This window comes from Panthera uncia, chromosome E1 (genome assembly GCF_023721935.1).
Source record: "Panthera uncia isolate 11264 chromosome E1, Puncia_PCG_1.0, whole genome shotgun sequence".
In the NCBI taxonomy this organism is placed as follows: domain Eukaryota; kingdom Metazoa; phylum Chordata; class Mammalia; order Carnivora; family Felidae; genus Panthera; species Panthera uncia.
The window spans coordinates 43,989,163-44,009,897 of record NC_064814.1 but is presented as its reverse complement, the minus strand read 5'-3'; the positions used below and the strand labels follow the sequence as shown (position 1 = coordinate 44,009,897).

Sequence of the window (20,735 nt, the reverse complement as noted above, 5' to 3'; positions counted from 1 at the left end):
AGTTCGTGTGTTTGAGCCCCGTATCAGGCTTGCGTTGGATTTTCTGTCCCCCTCCCTGCCCTTCCTCCACTCACACTCTCGCAAAGATAAATGAACATTAAAAAAAATAAACCATTTTCTTTGCTCCATTCATAAGAAGCAACCTAACTCCCTTATTTGTCAGTTTTATCAGGAGATTGCAGCAGTTGAGATTGCAGCAGTTGAGTCAACCTTCAGGCCTACTTTGTTATTTTATTATTTTAGTTGATTTATTTATTTTGAGAGAGGGAGAGAGTGTGCATGCGAGGGAGGGGCAGAGAGAGAGAATCCCAAACAGGCTCTGTACTGTCAGTTCAGAGCCTGATGCGGGGCTTGATCTCACGAACTGTGAGATCATGACCTGAACAGAAATCAAGAGAAATGAAGAGTTGGGCCTTTAACTGACTGAGCCCCTCCCTGTCAATCCTGTCAAACAGGAGCCCCTGTTATGTTATTTATTTTTTTTATTGGCTCTTAGAGTTTACACACAATGTTACATTAATTGCAGGTTTACAGCATTGATTGAGCAACTGTATGGATTATACAATGCTCACCACAAGTGTAGCTACTTCTGTCACTATACAGCATTATCACAACACCACTGACTGTATTCCCTGTGCTGTACCTTTCATCCCTCTGACTTATTCCATAACTGGAAGCCCGTACCTCCCACTCTCTTTCACACTTTTGTCCATCCCCTACCTCCCTTTCCTCTGGCAGCTACCAGTTCTCTGTATTTAGGGGTCTGTTCCTGCTTTTTTGTTTGTTCTTTTGATTTCATATATAGGTGAAATACAGTATTTGTCTTTCTCTGTCTTATTTCACTTGGCAGAATATCTTCTGTGTCCGTCCATATTATTGCAAATGACAAGAGGTCATTCTTTTTCGTGGCTGAGTAGTATTCCATGGAATGTATGTGTACACACTATATCTTTATCCATTCATCTCTTGATCGACACTTAGATTGCTTCCATATCTTGGTTATTGTAAATAATACTGTGGTAAGTGGAGATGCATATATCTTTTCAAATTAGTGTTTTTATTTTCATTGAGTTAAAATACTCAGTAGTGGAATTACTGGATCCTATGGTATTTCTATTTTTAATTTTTAAAAAATTTTTTATGTTTATTTTTTTATTTTTGAGAGAGAGAGACGGAGCATGAGTGGGAGAAGAGCAGAGAGAGAGAGAGACAGACAGACAGACACAGACAGACAGAACCCGAAGCAGGCTCCAGGCTCTGTCAGCAGAGCCCGACGTGGGGCTTGAACCCATGAACTGTGCGATCATGACCCGAGCTGAAGTTGTCCAGCTCAACCGACGGAGCCACCCAGGCGCCCCGTCTATTTTTAATTTTTTGAGGAATCTCCATACTGTTTTCTACAGTGGCTGCACAAATTTACATTCCCACCAGTAGTGCATTAGGGTTCCTTTCTGTCCACATGTTCACCAACACTTCTTATTTTTTGTCTTTTTGACAGTAGCCATTCTGACAGGTGATACCTCGTTTTGATTAAGTCCACTTTTTTTAAAGTTTATTTACGTAATGTCCACCCAACATGGGTCTTGAACTCATGATCCCAAGATCAAGAGTGGCATGCTGTACTGATTGAGCCAGTCAGGCACCCCTGAAATGTATTTCTTTTTTTTTTTTCTTTCTGAAATGTATTTGTTAATAATAGTGAAAGTTGAAATTATCCTTGATTCTTGGGATGCAGAATTGATATTGTGTTAGCAGGCATGTGAAAACCTTAATCTTGTCCATCTCCATCAGAGCTCTAGGGTGGCCAGGTCCATTGTCATTGAGCAGTAATATTTTGAAAAGGAATCTTTTTTCCTGAGCAGTAGGTCTCAATAGTAGGCTAAAAATAGTGAACTGTGTTGTAAACAGATGTGCTATCATTAGGCTTTTGTTCTCTTACACTGTACAGGCAGAGTAGATTTAGCGTAATTTTTTTGAAGATTATATTTTTAGTAATCTCTACAACCAGTGAGGGGCTTGAACTCAAACCCTGAGATCAAGAGTTGCATGCTGTACCGACTATGCTCGCCAGGCACCCAAATTTAGCATAATTCTTAAGGGCCGAGGATTTTCAGAATCGTCAGTGAATATTGGCTTCAACTTAAAATCACCAGCTGCTTTAGCCCTACCTAACATGAGAGTCACCCTATCCTTTGAAATTTTGAAACCAGGCATTGACTTCTCTTTAGCTGGGAAAATCTTAGATGGCATCTAATAATATAAAGCTGTTTTATCACTGAAAATCTGTTGAGTGTAGCCACCTTCATTAATTATGTTAGCTAGATCTGGATAACTTGTTGTAGCTTGTACCACAGCACTTGCTGCTTCACCTTGTTGTGGAGAGGACTTTCTTCCCTTAAACCTCACGAACGAACCTTTGCTGGCCTGACTTTTCTTCTGTAGTTTCTTCCCCTCTCTCAGCCTTCATATAATAGAAGAAAGTTAGGGCCTTGATCTGGATTAGGTTTTGGCTTAAGGGAATGTTGTGGCTAGTTTGATCTTCTATCCAGACCACTAAAACTTCTCTGTATCAGGGATAAGGCTGTTTTGCTTTCTTACTATTCATGTGTTAACTGGAGTAGTGCTTTTCATTTCAACTTCAAGAACTTTTCCTTTGTATTCACAGTTTGGCATATTGTTTGGCATAAGAGGCCTAGCTTTTGGCCTGCCTCAACTTTCACCATACCTTCCTTACTAAACTTAATCATTGCTAGCTTTTGATTTACAGTGAGAGTTGTGTGACTTCCTTTTACTTGAACACTTGGGTTATTAACTGGCCTAATTTCAATATTGTAGTGTCTCAGAGAATAGAGAGGCTTGAGGAGAGAGGGAGAGATAGTGGAGTGTGGGGTGACAGGACATGGTACTGAAGATGAATAGCAGGTTGGTGGGATAGAACACATCATTTATTGTTTGCCATTTTATATGGGTGCGGTTTGTGGTGCCCCAAAACAATTGTAACATCAAAGATCACTGATTATAGATCGCCATAACAAATGTAATAATAATGAAAAATCAGTTTGAAATATTACGAGAATTATTGAAGTGTGACACAGAAACATGAACTGATGCTGTTGGAAATACGGTGCTGAGGACTTGCTTAGTACAAAGTGGCTACAAATCTTCAATTTGTAAACAATGCAGTTGTAAAACAAGGTATGCCTACATAACATGGTTGCATTTATATGGAATGTCCGGAATGGTAAATCCGTAGAGATGGAAAGGAGATTGGTGGTTACCTAGGGTTGAGAGAATTGGGGTATATGTGGGGAGTGATGGCTAATGGGTATGGAGTGTTTCTTTTTCAGGTGAGATGAAACTGTTCTAAAACGGATTGTGGTCATCGTTGCACCACTTTGTGAATATACTAAAAACCACTACATTGTGCATTTTATTTATTTTTAAAAGTTGTATTTTTTAAAAATTTACATCCAAATTAGTTAGCATATAGTACAACAATGATTCCAGGAATAGATTCCTTAGTGCCCCTTACCCATTTTAGCCCATCCCTCCTCCCACACCCCCTCTAGTAACCCTCTGTTTGTTCTCCATATTTATGAGTCTCTTATGTTTTGTTCTCCTCCCTGTTTTTATATTTTTGTTTTCCTTCCCTTATGTTCATCTGTTTTGAAGATTAAAAGTCCTCATATGGGTGAAGTCATAATGATATTTGTCTTTCTCTGACTAATTTCACTTAGCCTAATACTTCCAGTTCCATCCACGTAGTTGCAGATGGTAAGATTTCATTCTTTTTGATTGCCAAGTAATACTCCATTGTGTGTATGTATACACACACACACACACACACACACCCCACATCTTCTTTATCCATTCATCCACTGATGGACATTTGGGCTCTTTCCATACTTTGGCTATTGTTGATGGTGCTGCTATAAACATTGGGGTGCCTGTGTCCCTTTGAAACAGCACACCTGTATTCCTTGGATAAATACCTAGTAGCGCAATTGCTGGGTCGTAGGGTAGTTCTATTTTTAGTTTTTTGAGGCACCTTCATACTGTTTTCCAGAGTGGCTGCACCAGCTTGCATTCCCATACATTGTACATTTTAAATGAGTGAATCATATAGGTGAAGATCAATGAAGCTATTGTTTAATAACACTGGGTAACTGCTGCTTCTGTAATTGTACCATAGTCTTTTGTGCATAGTTTGTGGCTTTCTAAAATGAAAGGAGTGATATACTTAATTGAATCGGATTGTAGACTATCACTGAGTCCTTTAATTCCATTTCCCTAGGGCCCTTGGGTGGCTCAGTTGGTTGAATGTTGGACTCTTGATTTTGGCTCAGGTTGTGATCAAGCTCTGCAACGGGCTCCATGCTGAGCCTTGATCCTGCTTGGGATTCTCTCTCTCCCCCTCTGCCTCTCTCCACTGTTCACGTTCTCCCTTTCTCTCAAAAATTTTTAAAAATCTATTTCCCTCTTCTTACTGTAAAAATATTGTTAAAATGTTGAAAATTTTAAAGCATAGAAAGTGAAGGAAATGCAAATTATCTGGAACAGTACTCAGACCTATCATTGTTAAATTTTTGGTGGTATTTTGTGTATAGTTTTTCCATATAGTTGCAAAGTCCTACAATTTAAAATAATTGTCTTTTGGTGTGGCTAGATTAATTTTTAAATTGCTTTGTTGGGGCCAATATAGAAAACTAATTACTGATTCACTTCTGAGGAATGTTTAATTTGTTAGTTTTTTGAAAATAAACTTGTATGGAAGTGATCTTGAAATTACTCTCTGACTCCACTGGCCCTGAATTTAGCCCTTTTTTTCCCTAAATGTTTGTTTATTTTTGAGAGAGAGAGAGAGAGAGCGCGTGCGAGCACATGAGCGGGGGAGGGGCAGAGAGAGAGGGAGACACAAAAATGGAAACAGGCTCCAGGCTCTGAGCTGTCAGCACAGAGCCCAACGCTGTAACTCACAGACCACAAGATCATGACCTGAGCCGAAGTCAGACGCTCAACTGACTGAGCTACCCAGGCGCCCCCCCCCCTTTTTTAATGACTGTAGTTAAAAAAAAAAAATGTTCTGGGGCACTTGGCTGGCTCAGTCCTTATAGCATGTGACTCTTGATCTCAAGGTGGTGAGTTCAAGCCCTGTGTTGGGCATGGAGCCTACTGAATTAAAAAAAAAAAAAAAGAATGCTTTCAGGCTTCCACAAATGAATTAATGGTTTTATTACTGTGCTCCCTACTATTTCTTTCATGCTTCAGAATTACATTAAAAAATTACTTAAAGTATAATTTATATATGATAAAATATACCCCTTTTACATATACAGTTGACTCTTGAACAACAACATGGGCTTGAACTGAGCAGGTCTACTTACATGTGGATTTTTTTTTTCAATGAACCAGTACAGTACTGTGAATGTATTTTCTCTTATGGAATTTTCTTTATAACTTTTTCTCTAGCTTACTTTATTGTGGAATGCAGTATATAATAGATATAGCATACAGAAATATGTGTTAATTATCAGCAAGGCTTTTGGTCAGCATTCGGCTAAGTAAAGTTTTTGGGGAGCTACAAGGTATACTTGGATTTCTGACTGTGCTTGGTGCCCTACTCTTGTGTGATTCAAGGGTTTATATTGTACAATTTAGTGTTTAGATAAGTGTAACCACAGTGGAGCAATTTTCTTACTCCCCAAATTTCCTTTACACACAAGCCCGTCACTTCACCCCTATACCTTGGTATAACCACTTATTTGTTGTCTTTATAGTTTTGCAATTTCTGTGACTTGGCTTGAGTGAATTATATAGTCTTTTTTGGTCTGGCTTTTTTCAGTTAGAATGATTTTGTAATTCATCTATCTTGTGACTTTTTGTTTTAAAATTTGTTTTTGTGCGGGTTGGGGAGAAGGAAGTGCATGTGCCCACATACGTGTGCGAGCAAGGAATGGGCAGAGGGAGAGAGAGAACCCCATGCAGGCTTCTTGTCAGTCCCAAGAACTGTGAGGTCATGACCCATGCCGAAATTAACAGACTTAAAAGGCTGAGCCACCCAGGCGCCCCCTACATGTTGTTATTTGTATCCGTAGTTTTTTTTTTTATTCTTGAGTAGTACTCCATTGTATACTTAGACTTTTGGGTTGTTTTCACCTTAGCGTTTTGAATAAAGTTGCTGTGACCATTTATTTGTGTGAAGGTCTTTGTTAAGATACATTTTAATTTCTTTTGGGAAATCTCTAGTAGTGGAATTACTGAGTCTTAACAGGGTTTTCTAACTATAAGAACTACCAAACTTTTCAAAGACCTTACTATCTTAATGTTTCTATTAATTTTCTGGTCCTCCCTAAAGTGTAATTTTTTAAAACTTATTTTCCTGGGACAGCACATAATTTAACTGTTAAGGAGTGTTTCATAAAGTTACCATCTGCATCATATTTTAGAATATGCTTATGCTTAGAGTGTTAATGTATGCTAAGGGTATTTGTTAAAATGTAGATTCTTGGGGTCTTATGACCAAAGATTTTGAATCCGTAAAGAGCCACATGGTGATATGGCATTTAGTCTTTTCTATTTAAAAGCATAGTTTTAGTAAATATATTTATTGGGTTAGTATTCATTGAGCTGTTTTTGGTTCTTTGCATTTCTCTGCATTGTTGTTCCCTGTGTTTTTCTTTAAACTTGGGGATCTCCTAAGGTTTATCTGGGCCCCTTTCTTAGCCCGCCACCTAGTGGTAACAAATAGGAACCATCAAAAGTTTTGCTAATGAATGTGTAGGAGATGGACAATTTCTTTCTAAAGGTGGAAGGATGGAAACATCCAAAGTTACGTTTGGTTTGTGTTTGTGATTTAACCAAATGCTCAAATGTGTATGTTTGCTATATGAATGAATATTCTTTTCTCCCATGACATTTTTGAAATAGAATTTATTTGTAAGAAAAAATATTTTAGAGCCTGTAAATTAAAACAAATTTTCTTAATGCTTATTTTTGAGAGAGCACGCCCATGAGTGGGGGAGGGGCAGAGAGAGGGAGACATAATCTGAAGCAAGCTCCAGGTTCTGAGTTGTCAGCACAGAGCCTGATGTGGGGCTTGAACCCACAAACTGTGAGTTCATCGTCTAAGCCAAAGTTGGGGGCTTGACCGACTGAGCCACCCAGGTACCCCTAGAGCCTACAGATTTTTAATCTTTGTCTTAAACTGCCAGCTCAATTATTTTTACTGGGAAATGGGCAGATGTGCTTTCCTAGTTCCCTTATTTAATGAGACAGATGCTTCTAAGCTGTATTGAGTTAGGTGGTATATGAGGTTTTGATTCCATAGATCTTTTATTACAGATTCTCTTGTTCTAGGCTCTTAGTGTACTTTCTTTTACATGATTTTTGGTTTTTTACTCCTTTCAGGTTTAATGATTCTAGTTATTTTTGTTAAAATTCTTACCTTTTTATACTAGTTTGACAGAAAAAAAGACCTATTGTGAAGGGATTTTGTATCAACAAAACTTACTTTGTAAGGTCTGATTTCACTTTTCCCTTATAGAAATGGTGGAATCGATGAAGAAAGTAGCAGGGATGGATGTGGAGTTGACAGTTGAAGAAAGAAACCTCCTATCTGTTGCATATAAAAATGTGATTGGAGCCAGAAGAGCTTCCTGGAGAATAATCAGCAGCATTGAACAGAAAGAAGAAAACAAGGGAGGAGAAGACAAACTAAAAATGATTCGGGAATACCGGCAAATGGTGAGATTATCATATCCTAGGCTTCTTTAAAGAAAGATGCCTCATGTTTTGGATATTTTATTTTAAAGCTCGGGGCATCTGGGTGACTCAGTCAGTTAAGCGTCCAATGTCATGCTCAGGTCATGATCTCATGGCTTGTGAGTTTGAACCCCACTTCGGGCTCTGTGTGCTGACAGCTCAGAGCCTGGAGCCTGCTTCGGATTCTGTCTCTGTTTTTCTTGCCCCTCCCCCGCTTGTGCTCTGTCTCTCAGAAATAAACATTAAAAAATTTAGTAAAATTTTATTTAAGTAGTCTCTAAACCCGGTGTGGGGCTTGAACTCATGATTCTGAGATTGTCACACACTCTTCCGACTGAGCCAGTCCGGCGTCCCAGGTTTTGAACATTTTATTTTATTAATTTTTTAAGAATTTTTAAAAAGTTCATTTATCTTGAGAGAGAGAGTGAGTGAGCATAAAAGCAGGGGAGGAACAGAGAGAGAGAGAATCCCAAGCAGGCTCTGCATTTACAGTGCAGAGCCTGATAATGGGTCATGAACTCATGAACGGTGAGATCATCTCCTGAGCCAAAATCAAGAGTCGGACACTTAACTGACTGAGCCACCCAGGTGCCCCTGAACATTTTAGGTCACACTGTAGTACACATGTGTAATATAAATTTTATACTTGAATGGATTTGCATATTTTACTTAACCCAGATTATAGGTCATACAGTATTTCAGGACAGAGGTGAAGAACTTTTCTCTGGAAGCTATAGAAGGTGCTCACTTTTGAGCACCAACAAGTAGAAACTAATTTAATCTTGTTTTTATTGTAGTTAACTGCAAAATACTTCATTGAGTGACTTGAAAGAACCATTCAGGACAATGTAACAAGTATTTTTGTGCCTCTTATGTGCTGCACAATTTGCTAGGTGCTATGGGTGTAAAGATGAGACAAATTCAGGTTACTTTGCATATGGAGGTTCAGTCTAGTCATTGTTTTCTTAATTGAGTAGGAAATGTTAAAGGCATTGGACATTATTTCTTGAAGTTATTGTTTCATGTATTTTATATATAAATGGAATTTTTCATACTGTGAGTTTTGGTCAAAAAAGTACCATAGCCATTGATCTAGGTCAGTGGTTTTCAACCAGAGGTGATTCTACTGCTCAGAGGGCATTTGGCAATTTCTGAAGACATTTTTGGTTGTCACAACTTGGGAGGGTGCTGTTGGCATCCAGTGGGTAGAGACAAGGATGCTGTTTGCTGAATACCCTGTGCATAGAACAGCCCCCTATAGCAAAGAATGATCTAGTCCAAAATGTCAGGCTACTATTGAGAAAGTGATTCTTGTGGAAGAGAAAGGCATATAAACACATTTTGAGTACAGCGAGGGAAGTTACAGGAACACTCAAAAAGTAGCATGGGGAATGAATTTGGTAGGGAGAGGGAAAAGGGCAACTACATTTATTATCTCCACCTTTGTTGGACGCTGTTCTTGAGTGGGGAGATATTTATTAATACACATAATTGTGCAACATAGGGTATTTATTTAAATTACCCTGTAAAGAATAGGTATTAGTCTACTGTATAGATGGGAAGACTGAGGTTTTGAGTCTCTTAAGAGGTGGTAAGCTGATATAGGGGCACGCCTGGGTGGCTCAGTCAGTTAAGCATCTGACTTCGGCCCAGGTCATGATCTCACAGTTCGTGAGTTTGAGCCCCGTGTCGGGCTCTGTGCTGACAGCTTGGAGCTTGGGGCCTGCTTCGGGTTCTGTGTCTCCCTCTCTCTCTGCCCCTCCCCAGCTCATGCTCTCACTCTGTCAAAAATAAATAAACTTGGGCGCCTGGGTGGCGCAGTCGGTTAAGCGTCCGACTTCAGCCAGGTCACGATCTCGCGGTCCGTGAGTTCGAGCCCCGCGTCGGGCTCTGGGCTGATGGCTCGGAGCCTGGAGCCTGTTTCCGATTCTGTGTCTCCCTCTCTCTCTCTGCCCCTCCCCCGTTCATGCTCTGTCTCTCTCTGTCCCAAAAATAAATAAAAAACGTTGAAAAAAAAAATTAAAAAAAAAAATAAATAAACTTAAAATAATTTTTAAAAACAGGTGGTAAGCTGATATCAGTGTGCCCATTAATGTCAAATATATTGCAACAAGAGTATGGATTGTCAGTAGAAAAGTTTGGTGTCTCAGAGGAATGATGAAATGAGAAAGTTAAGCTTAAGTGGCAGAATTCTGTGCTAAATTGTGGGATTTGGGCTAAGTAGGAAAGGAAGCAGGAAGCAAAGAGAGGGACTGATAAATTGGGGGAAGATGAAAGATTCAAGAGGCTGGAGGTCTTGATGTGTCTCTGATTAGGAATAACAGGAATAAAGAAGTAAGGAAGGAAGTTACAATGTAGTAGTGAAATAGAATTTAAGACTTCTTGGATAAAGCAGCTCAGTTAGAGATGTTGACAAATAGGTCATGGAGTTGAGATCAAGGAACTGTATTGAAAGGAACATGGGTGATAATACATTGGTGTGATACCAGGAATTGGAGAGGTAGCCTGTGAATGTGGTTGGAAGGCCTGTAGAGATCCACTGATAACAGATACTGAAAAATTAGGTCACAGAGGATGAGCTTCCAGAGAGGAGCTGTTTGGAGTAACAGCAGCCAGTCATACTGAGTTAGTGGGGAGCTAAGAGAATTCAGAAATTTTTTCTCTTAGAATAATTGCTACTTGAAAAGCCATGAGGGAGGTAGTTCATTCAGGAAAGAGCTAGTTTAATTTAGGATCTGGATGAGATTATAGGAGAAGAGAGAGTGGGAGGATTCTTTACAATGGAAAGGAGGTTCCAGAGGGCATAAGAAGAACTTGGAAAGGTTCACCAGTGTCACCATGAATTAATAGAAAATAGAGACTAAGATATATGTATGTTCATTTGGGATATTCATCTTTGGTATGATAAATTGAGATGAGTGGCAATATTTACTTTGGTATACAGAGTTTTAGTGCTATAATTTGGCTGTGGATCTCTGCCACTTATGGCTGTTGAGCACAGTAGTGGTTAGGAATGTGAGCACTGGAGGCCAGTTGCCTGGGATTGAATTTTTATTCCATCCCTTATAAACCATGACCTTAGGTTTTCTAGCCTGCTTGTGTTCACATCATAGCTCTGTCTCTTGTTTTAATGTTTGTTTATTTTTGAGAGAGAGACAGACAGTACAGGCAGGGGAAGGGCAGAGAGAAAGGGAGACACAAAATCTCAAGCAGGCTACATGCTCTGAGCTGTCAGTGCAGAGCCTGACACAGGGCTGGAACCCATGAACCTCCAGATCATGACCTGAGCCAAAGTGGTATGCTCAGTAGACTGAGCTCCCCCAGGTGCCTCAAGATTTTTATTTTTTATTTTATTTATTTATTTTTTTTTAATTTTTTTAACGTTTTTTATTTATTTTTGAGACAGAGACAGAGCATGAACGGGGGAGGGGCAGAGAGAGAGGGAGACACAGAATCGGAAGCAGGCTCCAGGCTCTGAGCTCTGAGCCATCAGCCCAGAGCCCGACGCGGGGCTTGAACCCACGGACCGCGAGATTGTGACCTGAGCTGAAGTCGGACGCTTAACCGACTGAGCCACCCAGGCGCCCCAAGATTTTTATTTTTATGTAGTATCCATACCCAACCTGGGGCTTGAACTCACAAGCCGGAGATTGAGAGTCCCATGCTCCATGGTCTGTGTCAGCCAGGCACTCCTGCCCTTTTTTTTTTTTTTTTTTTTTTTTTTTTTTAAAGCACTTAACAGCATGGAGAAAGAAAGAAGGTAATTTCTGTAACTTGGGAGATAACTTTTCTGTTTGTTTGTTTGTTTTTTTTTTTAATCAAGAGAGAGGAAGAAGATTTGGAGAAAGATGTATATTCTGTTTACTATGGCTCTCTTCCTTAAAACCAGAGGGAGAATGTGTCATAATTTATGCAATCTCTTAGACTTAAACAATTTTTGACTTTTTTTTCCAGGTTGAGACTGAGCTAAAGTTAATCTGTTGTGACATTCTGGATGTACTGGACAAACACCTCATTCCAGCAGCTAACACTGGCGAGTCCAAGGTTTTCTATTATAAAATGTAGGTTCTATACTAGAAGGGAAAATGTGAGATTAAATGTTGGCTCCCTTAGAATTATCACTTTCTCTGTGTAGGCGTTCAACTTTAATAATAGCTTGTTAGAAGAATAGTTACACGGGAAGAATGATTTTCAAAACTTAATTTTTGAGTAATCTTTTGCAGATTCACTGCTAGTGAACAATTGTTGAGTTTAAGATGGTCAGACTACTGTGAAAGTACTAGGTTTTATTTTACCTGTTTGCATTTTTGTGTGGAATTAGCCCCCAGCTGTATAGTAATACATTATTACATAGCTCAATTTTAACATTTTATGTACAAGTTTTATTTCATGATTAACAAACTGTCATGCCATTTTTGGGGGAACCACTTCTCATTTTTAATTCTAGTCATTGACAAATTTGTTCATTTTTGAGGCTTTTCAGTTGATTTCTCTAGTGTTTTGCTTCTGTTTGGTAATATGAACTCTGAGGGGGAAAACTAGATAGACTAGTCAGTCTTTCCTGAAAGAGACTTTGTGAAATTACTGAAGTATACTTGTTAATTATTGATATATTTTTGTCACATACTTCATTTTATAGAATATAGAAAAATTGTAACAGTCTACTTTCATTTAAAAAGCATTTTTCTTAATTCTGTTTGTTTTATTTTGTTTTGTTTTAGGAAAGGGGACTACCACAGGTATCTGGCTGAATTTGCCACAGGAAATGACAGGAAGGAGGCTGCGGAGAACAGCCTAGTGGCTTATAAAGCTGCTAGTGATATTGCAATGACAGAACTTCCACCGACGCATCCTATTCGCTTAGGTCTTGCTCTCAATTTCTCCGTATTCTACTATGAAATTCTTAATTCCCCTGACCGTGCCTGCAGGTAAGTTATGGAAGAGAAACAAAAGCTCTCACTATGAAAGTGAAAAAGTTACAAAGGACAATTGTTTCTGTTTTGTTTCCTGGGACTGCCTTTGTATCCTTGGCCATGTACTAAAGAATTCTTTTGGCTCTTAATGAAACTGCTTTGGATGATTTAGGACAGACCTTACCTAGTTTGCTAGGATAGCAGTTTTGGATGTTGATGTGGAAATATTTTGTTGATAGGTTGAAAAAATTTTTTAACTTGTTAGTGATAGAGTGAAATGAGAGGAGTTGTAGTAGAGTTATTTTAATGTTTTTATTAGCTGTTAGTCCTTGTAGGCATGCTTTTTAATATAGGTATGCTCTTAGTTGTACATATTTTGTAATTTCTATTTTAATATGAACAGTTCTCCAGCTTTGTATGTTAACAATTCGCCCATTTGTATTTCAGATTGTTCCCAATTTTTTCCCTAAATTTATTTACTTATTTTGAGAGAGACAGAGGGCGAGTGGGGTAGGGGCAAGGGGAAGAGAGAGAATCCTAAGCAGGCTCCAACACTGTGAGTGTGGGAGCAGAGCCTGATGTGGGGCTCAAACTCATGTACTGTAGGATCACGATCTGAACCGAAACCAAGAGTCAGATGCTCAACCAACTGAGCCGCCCAGGCGCCCCGCAATTTTTGAAACAGATAGAAATTTAAAGGATATCTTTATGTACGTGGCTTTTTACTTGTAAAAATTACTACAAAATACAACATGAAGGTTATTCTAACCATTTTGTTGTATAATTGGATGGCATTAAGTACACCTACAGTATTGTGTAACTGTCACTACTGTTTCTAAAACTTCATCACTAGAAACAAACTCTAACCACTAATTCTCCATATCCCCCCCACTATTGCCCCTTCACAGTGTCTGCTCTCTGTCTTTGTGAATTTGCCTATTTTAGGTACCTCATAATTGGAATAATGTATTTGTTGTTTGTAACTTAGAGTATTCTTGAGTATATATGAATCAGATAGATATTCCATGAGAGATTTTCCTGATGGGAGGTAGATTCATTTAAATGCAAACCGTTATTTATTCATCTAAAAGCATTCTAAATGCCTAGTTGAATTTGTCCAAACATATACAGGTTTTAATGAAGAAGTTATAGCTATCTGTCAGCTAATAGTATTGTGCTCTTTCATTGTTATTCTCTAGTTTAGGCTGTCCCACACATCACTTTGATTTAAGTCTTATCCATGTCTTTGCTATTACGCATTTGCTTTAGTCTTAAGCGTGCCATTCATGCTCTTTTCCTACTTTGAAGATGAGTTCAGATTTGTCTTCTCATCCCCATTTCCTCATCCTCTAGGGTTTCCGAAGCACTTTCTCCAGAGTAGCATACTTCTTTTATAATAGTTTTATGTGTCAGTCCTCTATTCCTAGATGTTTTAAGTTCATTGTGGACTGAGATCGTCTTTTTCTTCAGTTTCTCCACCAGTGTCCTGCTTTACTTGGTGCTCATTATATACCATACTCAGTAAATGTTGATTTTATTTCTTTTAAATTGCAGCAGATGGCTTATATGATCACATTTCTGTGGGTTCTATACTGCCCCCCCCCCCCGCTTCTATTAACATTAAATTCTATTGAAATTAAACTGAGATACTGTCTAAGTGAGTTGTTGACTAGAACTTGGTAATACCTTTATATTGCATGTATTTTGGCGGTGGTTTAGGATAGAATTTGGTTTGTGTATTCTGTTTACTGATAGGCTTGTTAAGCATAGTAAGAAGCAGTGCTCCAGGGGCATGTGGTTGGCTCGGCTGGTAGAGAAGATGACTCTTGATCTCAGGGTCATGAGTTTGAGCCCCACATTGAGGGGAGAGTATGTTTAAAAAAAAAAAAAAAGTAGTGCTCCAAAAAGTTTACTACCTCCAAATTTGCTACATTACAAAATAAAATAGAAAGTTAATTTTTATCAGTTACACTTGCTTTTCTTTTATTTTGGTATTTAAACCCAAGTTACTCAGTGTCACTATTACATACTGTGGGATAACTAAAGAAAAAGATTGATTTCTAACATGTTATTTCTAATTCTGTTTTTGGGCTTATTTTTGTAATACATTTATGTAAATGCTTTTAGGTTGGCAAAAGCAGCTTTTGATGATGCAATTGCAGAACTGGATACGCTGAGTGAAGAAAGCTATAAGGACTCTACACTTATCATGCAGTTGTTACGTGATAATCTGACACTATGGACTTCAGACATGCAGGGTGATGGTAAGGAAACTTGGAAGTTAATGAATGCATCTTTTTGAGTTGTTGGGTCTTTTTACTCTTAGACATTTCTTGGCATTTTTTCACATTAAGCTGCAATTTAGACTCAGCCTATCGTCCACAAAGTATCAAATTTTAATTATTGCCTTTACAGCAAACGATCTCAAAAGTACAGTTTTCCGTTTTGGGCTGTATGATAATGTAAAAGACTTGTTTGGAAAAGGGGATCTTTTTTTGTATTCGAAGATTTAAAAATTTTGCCTCTAATGTTCAGTAACTTCTCTCACTGTTGTGGAAGATTGAGGGAGGAAGCAGTTCACTTTATCTTCCTCAGATTCAATTTTAGAGATCGAAGATAATTGTATTTGAATGTCCTGATCACTACTTTGGCCGACTGGTATCCTCAGGTTAAAACTGGATGGTGTCAGTAAATATTTATGAAGCGTCTTCTCTGTGTGGAAATCTTTTATCTAAAGAAGATTTTCTAGAGCAAATGGAACGTCCTGTCTTGCCATTAGTCCTTATTTAAGATGTCTGGTTTTAGTTTTCAGTTATAAATAGTATTTTACAAAACTTACTTTTGTGATTGGGCCAGGGGGTTAAAATTCTAAATGCCAAAATTTGTCATAATTGTTGATTTTAAAGGAGATTTTGTTGTGCTTATTCCAGAGAATCCATTTTATCCATGATAGATCACTGAAGAGTCAGGGGGAGGAGGGCACAGGGTGCAAAAACCAGTGTGACATGACCATTTTATGAGATAGCTTTACAGTTGGTGGTGGTATGGGGAAAAGAAAGTTTGTCAATATCAACTGCAGATCCTATAAGAGTATATTACCAAAATGAAACATACAGGTTGCATTGCTTGAGGCTAACTGTAGTCTGTTGGTCACACCAGCATGCTGTACTGTCTTTGGAAGCATTATATTTCTTTAAAAGTGCCTCTGAAAATGGGTTTTCGTTTTAAATGTCCTTACTATGGAAGGATAGAGTGAGATTTTAGACTTACCTTAGGTACTAAAGTGAGAATTAGGTGACTCAGCTTTAAAGCTCACTAGGTCTGTGAAATATTTAGATATTTGATTAGGGTTGGCTTGAGATGTGTGGCACGTGTGACCTGCTTGCACACTTTTCCAGCAAAGCCAGACAGTGCCACAGATTACTTTTTAACACAGCACTTCAGGCAACTGCTACCAGTCTTTGGGACTCAAAACCAATTTACCATCTCTGAACTAATGACTTGAGGTTCCTTCCAGCTTTAAAATTCTGTTGTATTCTAAACAATAACTACTCAGAAGAATGGCCAAACAGCTGTGGACTCTTCATAGTCACCCTCAGCTCAGAGAAGACTAGTATCTGTTTGAGGGGATAAAAGGAAACGTGGAGAGTTTGGTAAGCGGTGTTGACCCAAGTAAGGTATATACCTCTGGGGACATTTTTCTGAGGGTGAAAATAACAAACAAGGTGACCTGGGTTGAAACATTGCTTTTTAAAAGACATTTTATGCCAGCTTTTATAACTAAGCTTGCTAGATTACAAAATTAAACAGAAATAAAGTTTTATATTTTCTCTAAAAAAAATTTTTTTTAAGTTTAATTACTTTGAGAGAGGGAGAGAGAGAGCACAGCAGGGGAGAGGGAGAGAGAATCCCAAGCAGGATCTACACTTGAACCCACAAACCATGAGATCATGACCTGAGCCAAAACCGAGAGTCGAATACTTAACCAACTGAGCCATCCAAGCTCCCCTGAACTTTATATTTTCTAGTACTACTGTTCTTTATCATTGATAACCAGTAATTGATAAAGTAAACTATGTTTTCCCATTCTGTTTTTATATAAAACCAAAGATACTCTCTTCCTTGGTTATCAGGCATTTTATGAAATAGATCACTTTTTACAATAGGATATTTTCTTGAAACTACTTACTTTTCATAGTTGCAAAGGTTCTTTGTACAGAGATGTTTTATTACATTTCAGCATAGATTTCTCTTTAATCCTAAAACAGGTTTATGTATATCTTAGTTAAATCCAGTTGCTTCAATTCTTACCACTTTGTAAACTGAATAATTGATTAAATTTGGTTGTGACAGACTAATTTACATTTAAGAGATTTCATTTAATTTTCATTAAAGACAGTATTTGAAATGATGAAACTTGCTAGTTTAACAGCAAAAAATTCTAGTAGTCTCGTGACATTTTTAGTAAAATTAACAAATTATCTGAATTTACAAATTGTTGTGGGTACTAGTAATTTATTTGCCATTTTCCTAAAAGGTATAGTATTACATGTTTTATTAAATTGGTTTTGTGACTTAATCCATGCAGAATTGCAGTCATGGAATTGGCAGTTTTCTAGGATGTTGGATTTAGCGGACCATCAGTTAGTTTTCTCCTTTTTAATTTTTTTATGAAGGAAGAAACGTATGTGTTTCACAAGCTTTTATTGAGACGCTTTTATACTTTCTTAACTGCAGAATATGTTAACTTCTGTGTTGGAACATCTTTGTAAACAGACCACTTTTTCTCATTAAGTCCTTTTAATCTATGTTCAGAGGACGTTTCATACACAAGTCTATAGAAAAAATGTGTGTTCTCTGCCTTATTCCTGTCTTCCCTCAAAATCAAGAAACAATGGGCAAAGAAATACATACCCAAAGAAACATTTTTTCCTCTTCTGTATACCTTTTAAGAGGATATTGTTTCATCCTTTTAAAGGTAAAAGGAACAGATAACTTTGTAGAATGAAGTTTATACAAAGTAAAAAGACCAAAATCTGATTCCCCTAAATCATTGATGTTTTCTTTTGTCCTGCTGTCTTGGTTTATTTTTCTTGTAATGTTGCTTTCATATGATTGTTCTCCCTCCCTTTCTCCTTACAATATAGATTCCTAAAGGAAAATCCAACTCTTCCTTTCCTAAAAACTCTACTTTGTAAGTCATTATCATGGCACAGCAAATTCTGCTTTTTAGTTTTGGTTCTTCACTAATCATGCCTGCATATATTATCATCCTTTTGCTTACAAAACTGCCTGTTCTACATTCTAGGATGTGAAATCTTCTAAGACATTTATGATCTGCTACCCTTGTCTACCTCTGGTTGGGTGTGACTCACCTGACAATATTCTATGCCAAAGTTACTTGGAACTCTTGGCAAATCTAATGGTTGCTTATAAGTGAATTAGAGTGTGTTCTGTTGTTGTATGTTAACCATATTTTGGCAGTGTATTGCTGTTAAAAATGAGCGTGAATGTTCCTATCATTTCTAAGTTTGAATACATTGTTTTGGGAACGATTGATTGGGTGGTCCATCATTTCTTTCCTTGGTAAATGTTTTTTTGTCTTTGCATGTCCATTTTCTATATATGAGTCAAAAATCTTTATGTACCTTAAGTACTTTTTAAGAGTCACATATCAGTATCAAACATTTCTGTTAGAGAAGAAAATTGTAAATGTTCTAAAACTACATTCACCTAATCCTTGTTGCCATGGCAGCATTTATTGTTTATCATATCAAGGGCTGTTTAAAAACACTCTTCAGGGTAAATGCTTCATGTTGGTAGTCAGCCGGTCTTAGTGTCGTTTATCCATCCTGACTAATTTAGCAAGCAATGGGAATGGATGGATTGTCTGAACTGGAATGATTATTGGATTAGTTAATTGGTATTTATTTTTTCCTGTTGAAATTTGATTCAAACTAGTAACTACATAGGAATTGTAGTGGTTTGTTAAAGCACAAAAGAATGGAACTTTTACCTGTTTTATTATTATTATTATTATTATTATTTTATTTTAGCAAAAACTTGCATGTTCTCTTTAGTATGGCTGTGACTTATTTAATGCTTATTAATAGGTAGATGATTCTCCAGTGAATAGGCTGGCTTTTTATTGCATGTCATAGTGCAGTTGAAACTCCCGAGGCCGATCATCATGTTTTAAGGGAAGAGAAAAATGGCATGAGAGAACTGGTCCAAATGCCCTTCTTTAATAACCTCAGTGGTCTGGTTTACTTTGAGCATGCTGTTTCACTTTGGAGTAAGGAATTTGGTTTATGGTTTGGTGTGACTGGCTAAGATACAAAATGTAAGATACCTTAAAAAGCAAAACTCTCCCTCTAAAACTATAGACCTCCTTTGGAGCATTTTACTGCTCAGTTCTCTTTATTGAAGCATTTCTCATGGAGCTTGTGGGTAGATTTTACAAAACAAAAAACAAAAAAACCAACAACTATAAAGTACTGTTGAGTCTCTTGAAGAGGTGAGGTTATTGAGAAAGAGTATTTTGACCCAAGATATACATGAAAGCTTGAAAATCATTTAATAGTTATGGTTACCTTGGCTGTCTACTTTCAAGAGCTTATTTTAGCATAAAACTAGTTTTACTGTGCGCATCAGTTTTTTCATCCTGTTTACCATTCAGGACCATGGTCCAGCAGCACCTCTTGGCTTAGGCGTCTCAGGTGTTAAGGGTGGTAGAAGTCCTTTGCCTGTCTGTGGTTAATACCAGTTGTAGCAAATAGAAGGAGTCTTTATGCTTGGAATGATGCCTTTGTTTGTGACCACAACAGCCTGACTAGTCAGTATGCAATAATTAACTCATTCTTCTTTGTAGGTGAAGAGCAGAATAAAGAAGCGCTGCAGGATGTGGAAGATGAAAATCAGTGAGACATAAAAGCCAACAAGAGAAACCATCTCTGACCACCCCATTCCTTCCCATCCCACCCCCATTGGAAATTCCCCCATTGTCACTGAGAACCACCAAATCTGACTTTTACATTTGGTCTCAGAATTTAGGTTCCTGCCCTGTTGGTTATTTTTTTTTTTTTTTTAAACCGTTTTCAAAAGTTCTTAAAGGCAAGAGTGAATTTCTGTGGATTTTACTGGTCCCAGCTTTTAGGTTCTTTAAGACACTAACAGGACTGCATAGAGGCTTTTTCAGCATTACTGTATTGTCTCCTGCCAGGTGGGGCAAGATCACCATTAGAAATGGAAATGATATTTGAAAGCTATTAGACTTCTAGGTGACGCGAGCATCTAAGAGAGAGGTTAATCACACTATGAGGCATTGTGGTATTATTTTTCCTTTTTCTAATTGTTTAAATTGAATTTTATACCAATGTTTAAAATTAATTGGGTGTTAGCTTGAGGTGGTTAAAAGTTGTTCGGAGAGTTGTAATGGTTTTGCTGTAAAAAGTGTTTCAAACTCTGCTGAAATGTTGCTGAAAAGCATGGTGCTGGTAACAGTTCAACAATCCGTGGCTGCTCATTCTTGCCTACTTTTACTCTCCCTCTAAAGCAGGTTAGCATTGAAGGTGGTATGGAAAAGCCTGCATGCGTGTTCAATTCTTTGTTTCTTCTCCTTCCCTGTCCCCCCCGGGCCCCCCCTTCCCTACTTCGCTCGCTCAACCTCTTTTGTTCAGTATGTGTAACTTGAAGCTAATTTGTACTACTGGATATCTGACTGGAGCCACAGATACAGAATCTGTATTGTTCTTACTGAAACACAGCATGGAATTAACATTAAACTTAAATAAAACAAACCTAAATTAAAAATGCCAAATATTATTGCGCCTCCATCCTTTATCTTTCTAAAATAAAATCTCTAGTCCAAACACATTGACAGTATTGTTTTCCTGAATGTGGAAAGATCTCCCCTCCCTTTTCTTTGTAAATCACTTGTCTGTTTCCCCAAAGATGATGTGTATTTTTAGAAAAAGAATTTTTTTTTACTTGTAACCTGGTTGTGAAGAACACTAAGAAACACCAAGTCACTTCATTACTGTCCTCTCAACCAGGTAGTAA

General features: G+C 37.8%; 1 protein-coding gene across 2 annotated transcripts in view; it reads left to right on the top strand.

Moving 5' to 3' along the window:
* YWHAE (tyrosine 3-monooxygenase/tryptophan 5-monooxygenase activation protein epsilon) overlaps positions 1–20,498 on the top strand; it is a 54,450-nt gene extending 33,952 nt beyond the window's left edge. For both annotated transcript variants that reach the window (XM_049636728.1, XM_049636729.1), the window contains 5 exons: positions 7,544–7,743; positions 11,716–11,822; positions 12,483–12,689; positions 14,802–14,938; positions 19,546–20,498. In XM_049636728.1, the coding sequence (XP_049492685.1) occupies positions 7,544–7,743; positions 11,716–11,822; positions 12,483–12,689; positions 14,802–14,938; positions 19,546–19,598 (704 nt within the window). In that variant the 3' untranslated portion in view covers positions 19,599–20,498. The remainder of the gene's footprint in view (positions 1–7,543; positions 7,744–11,715; positions 11,823–12,482; positions 12,690–14,801; positions 14,939–19,545) is intronic.
* Positions 20,499–20,735: the final 237 nt, after the last annotated feature.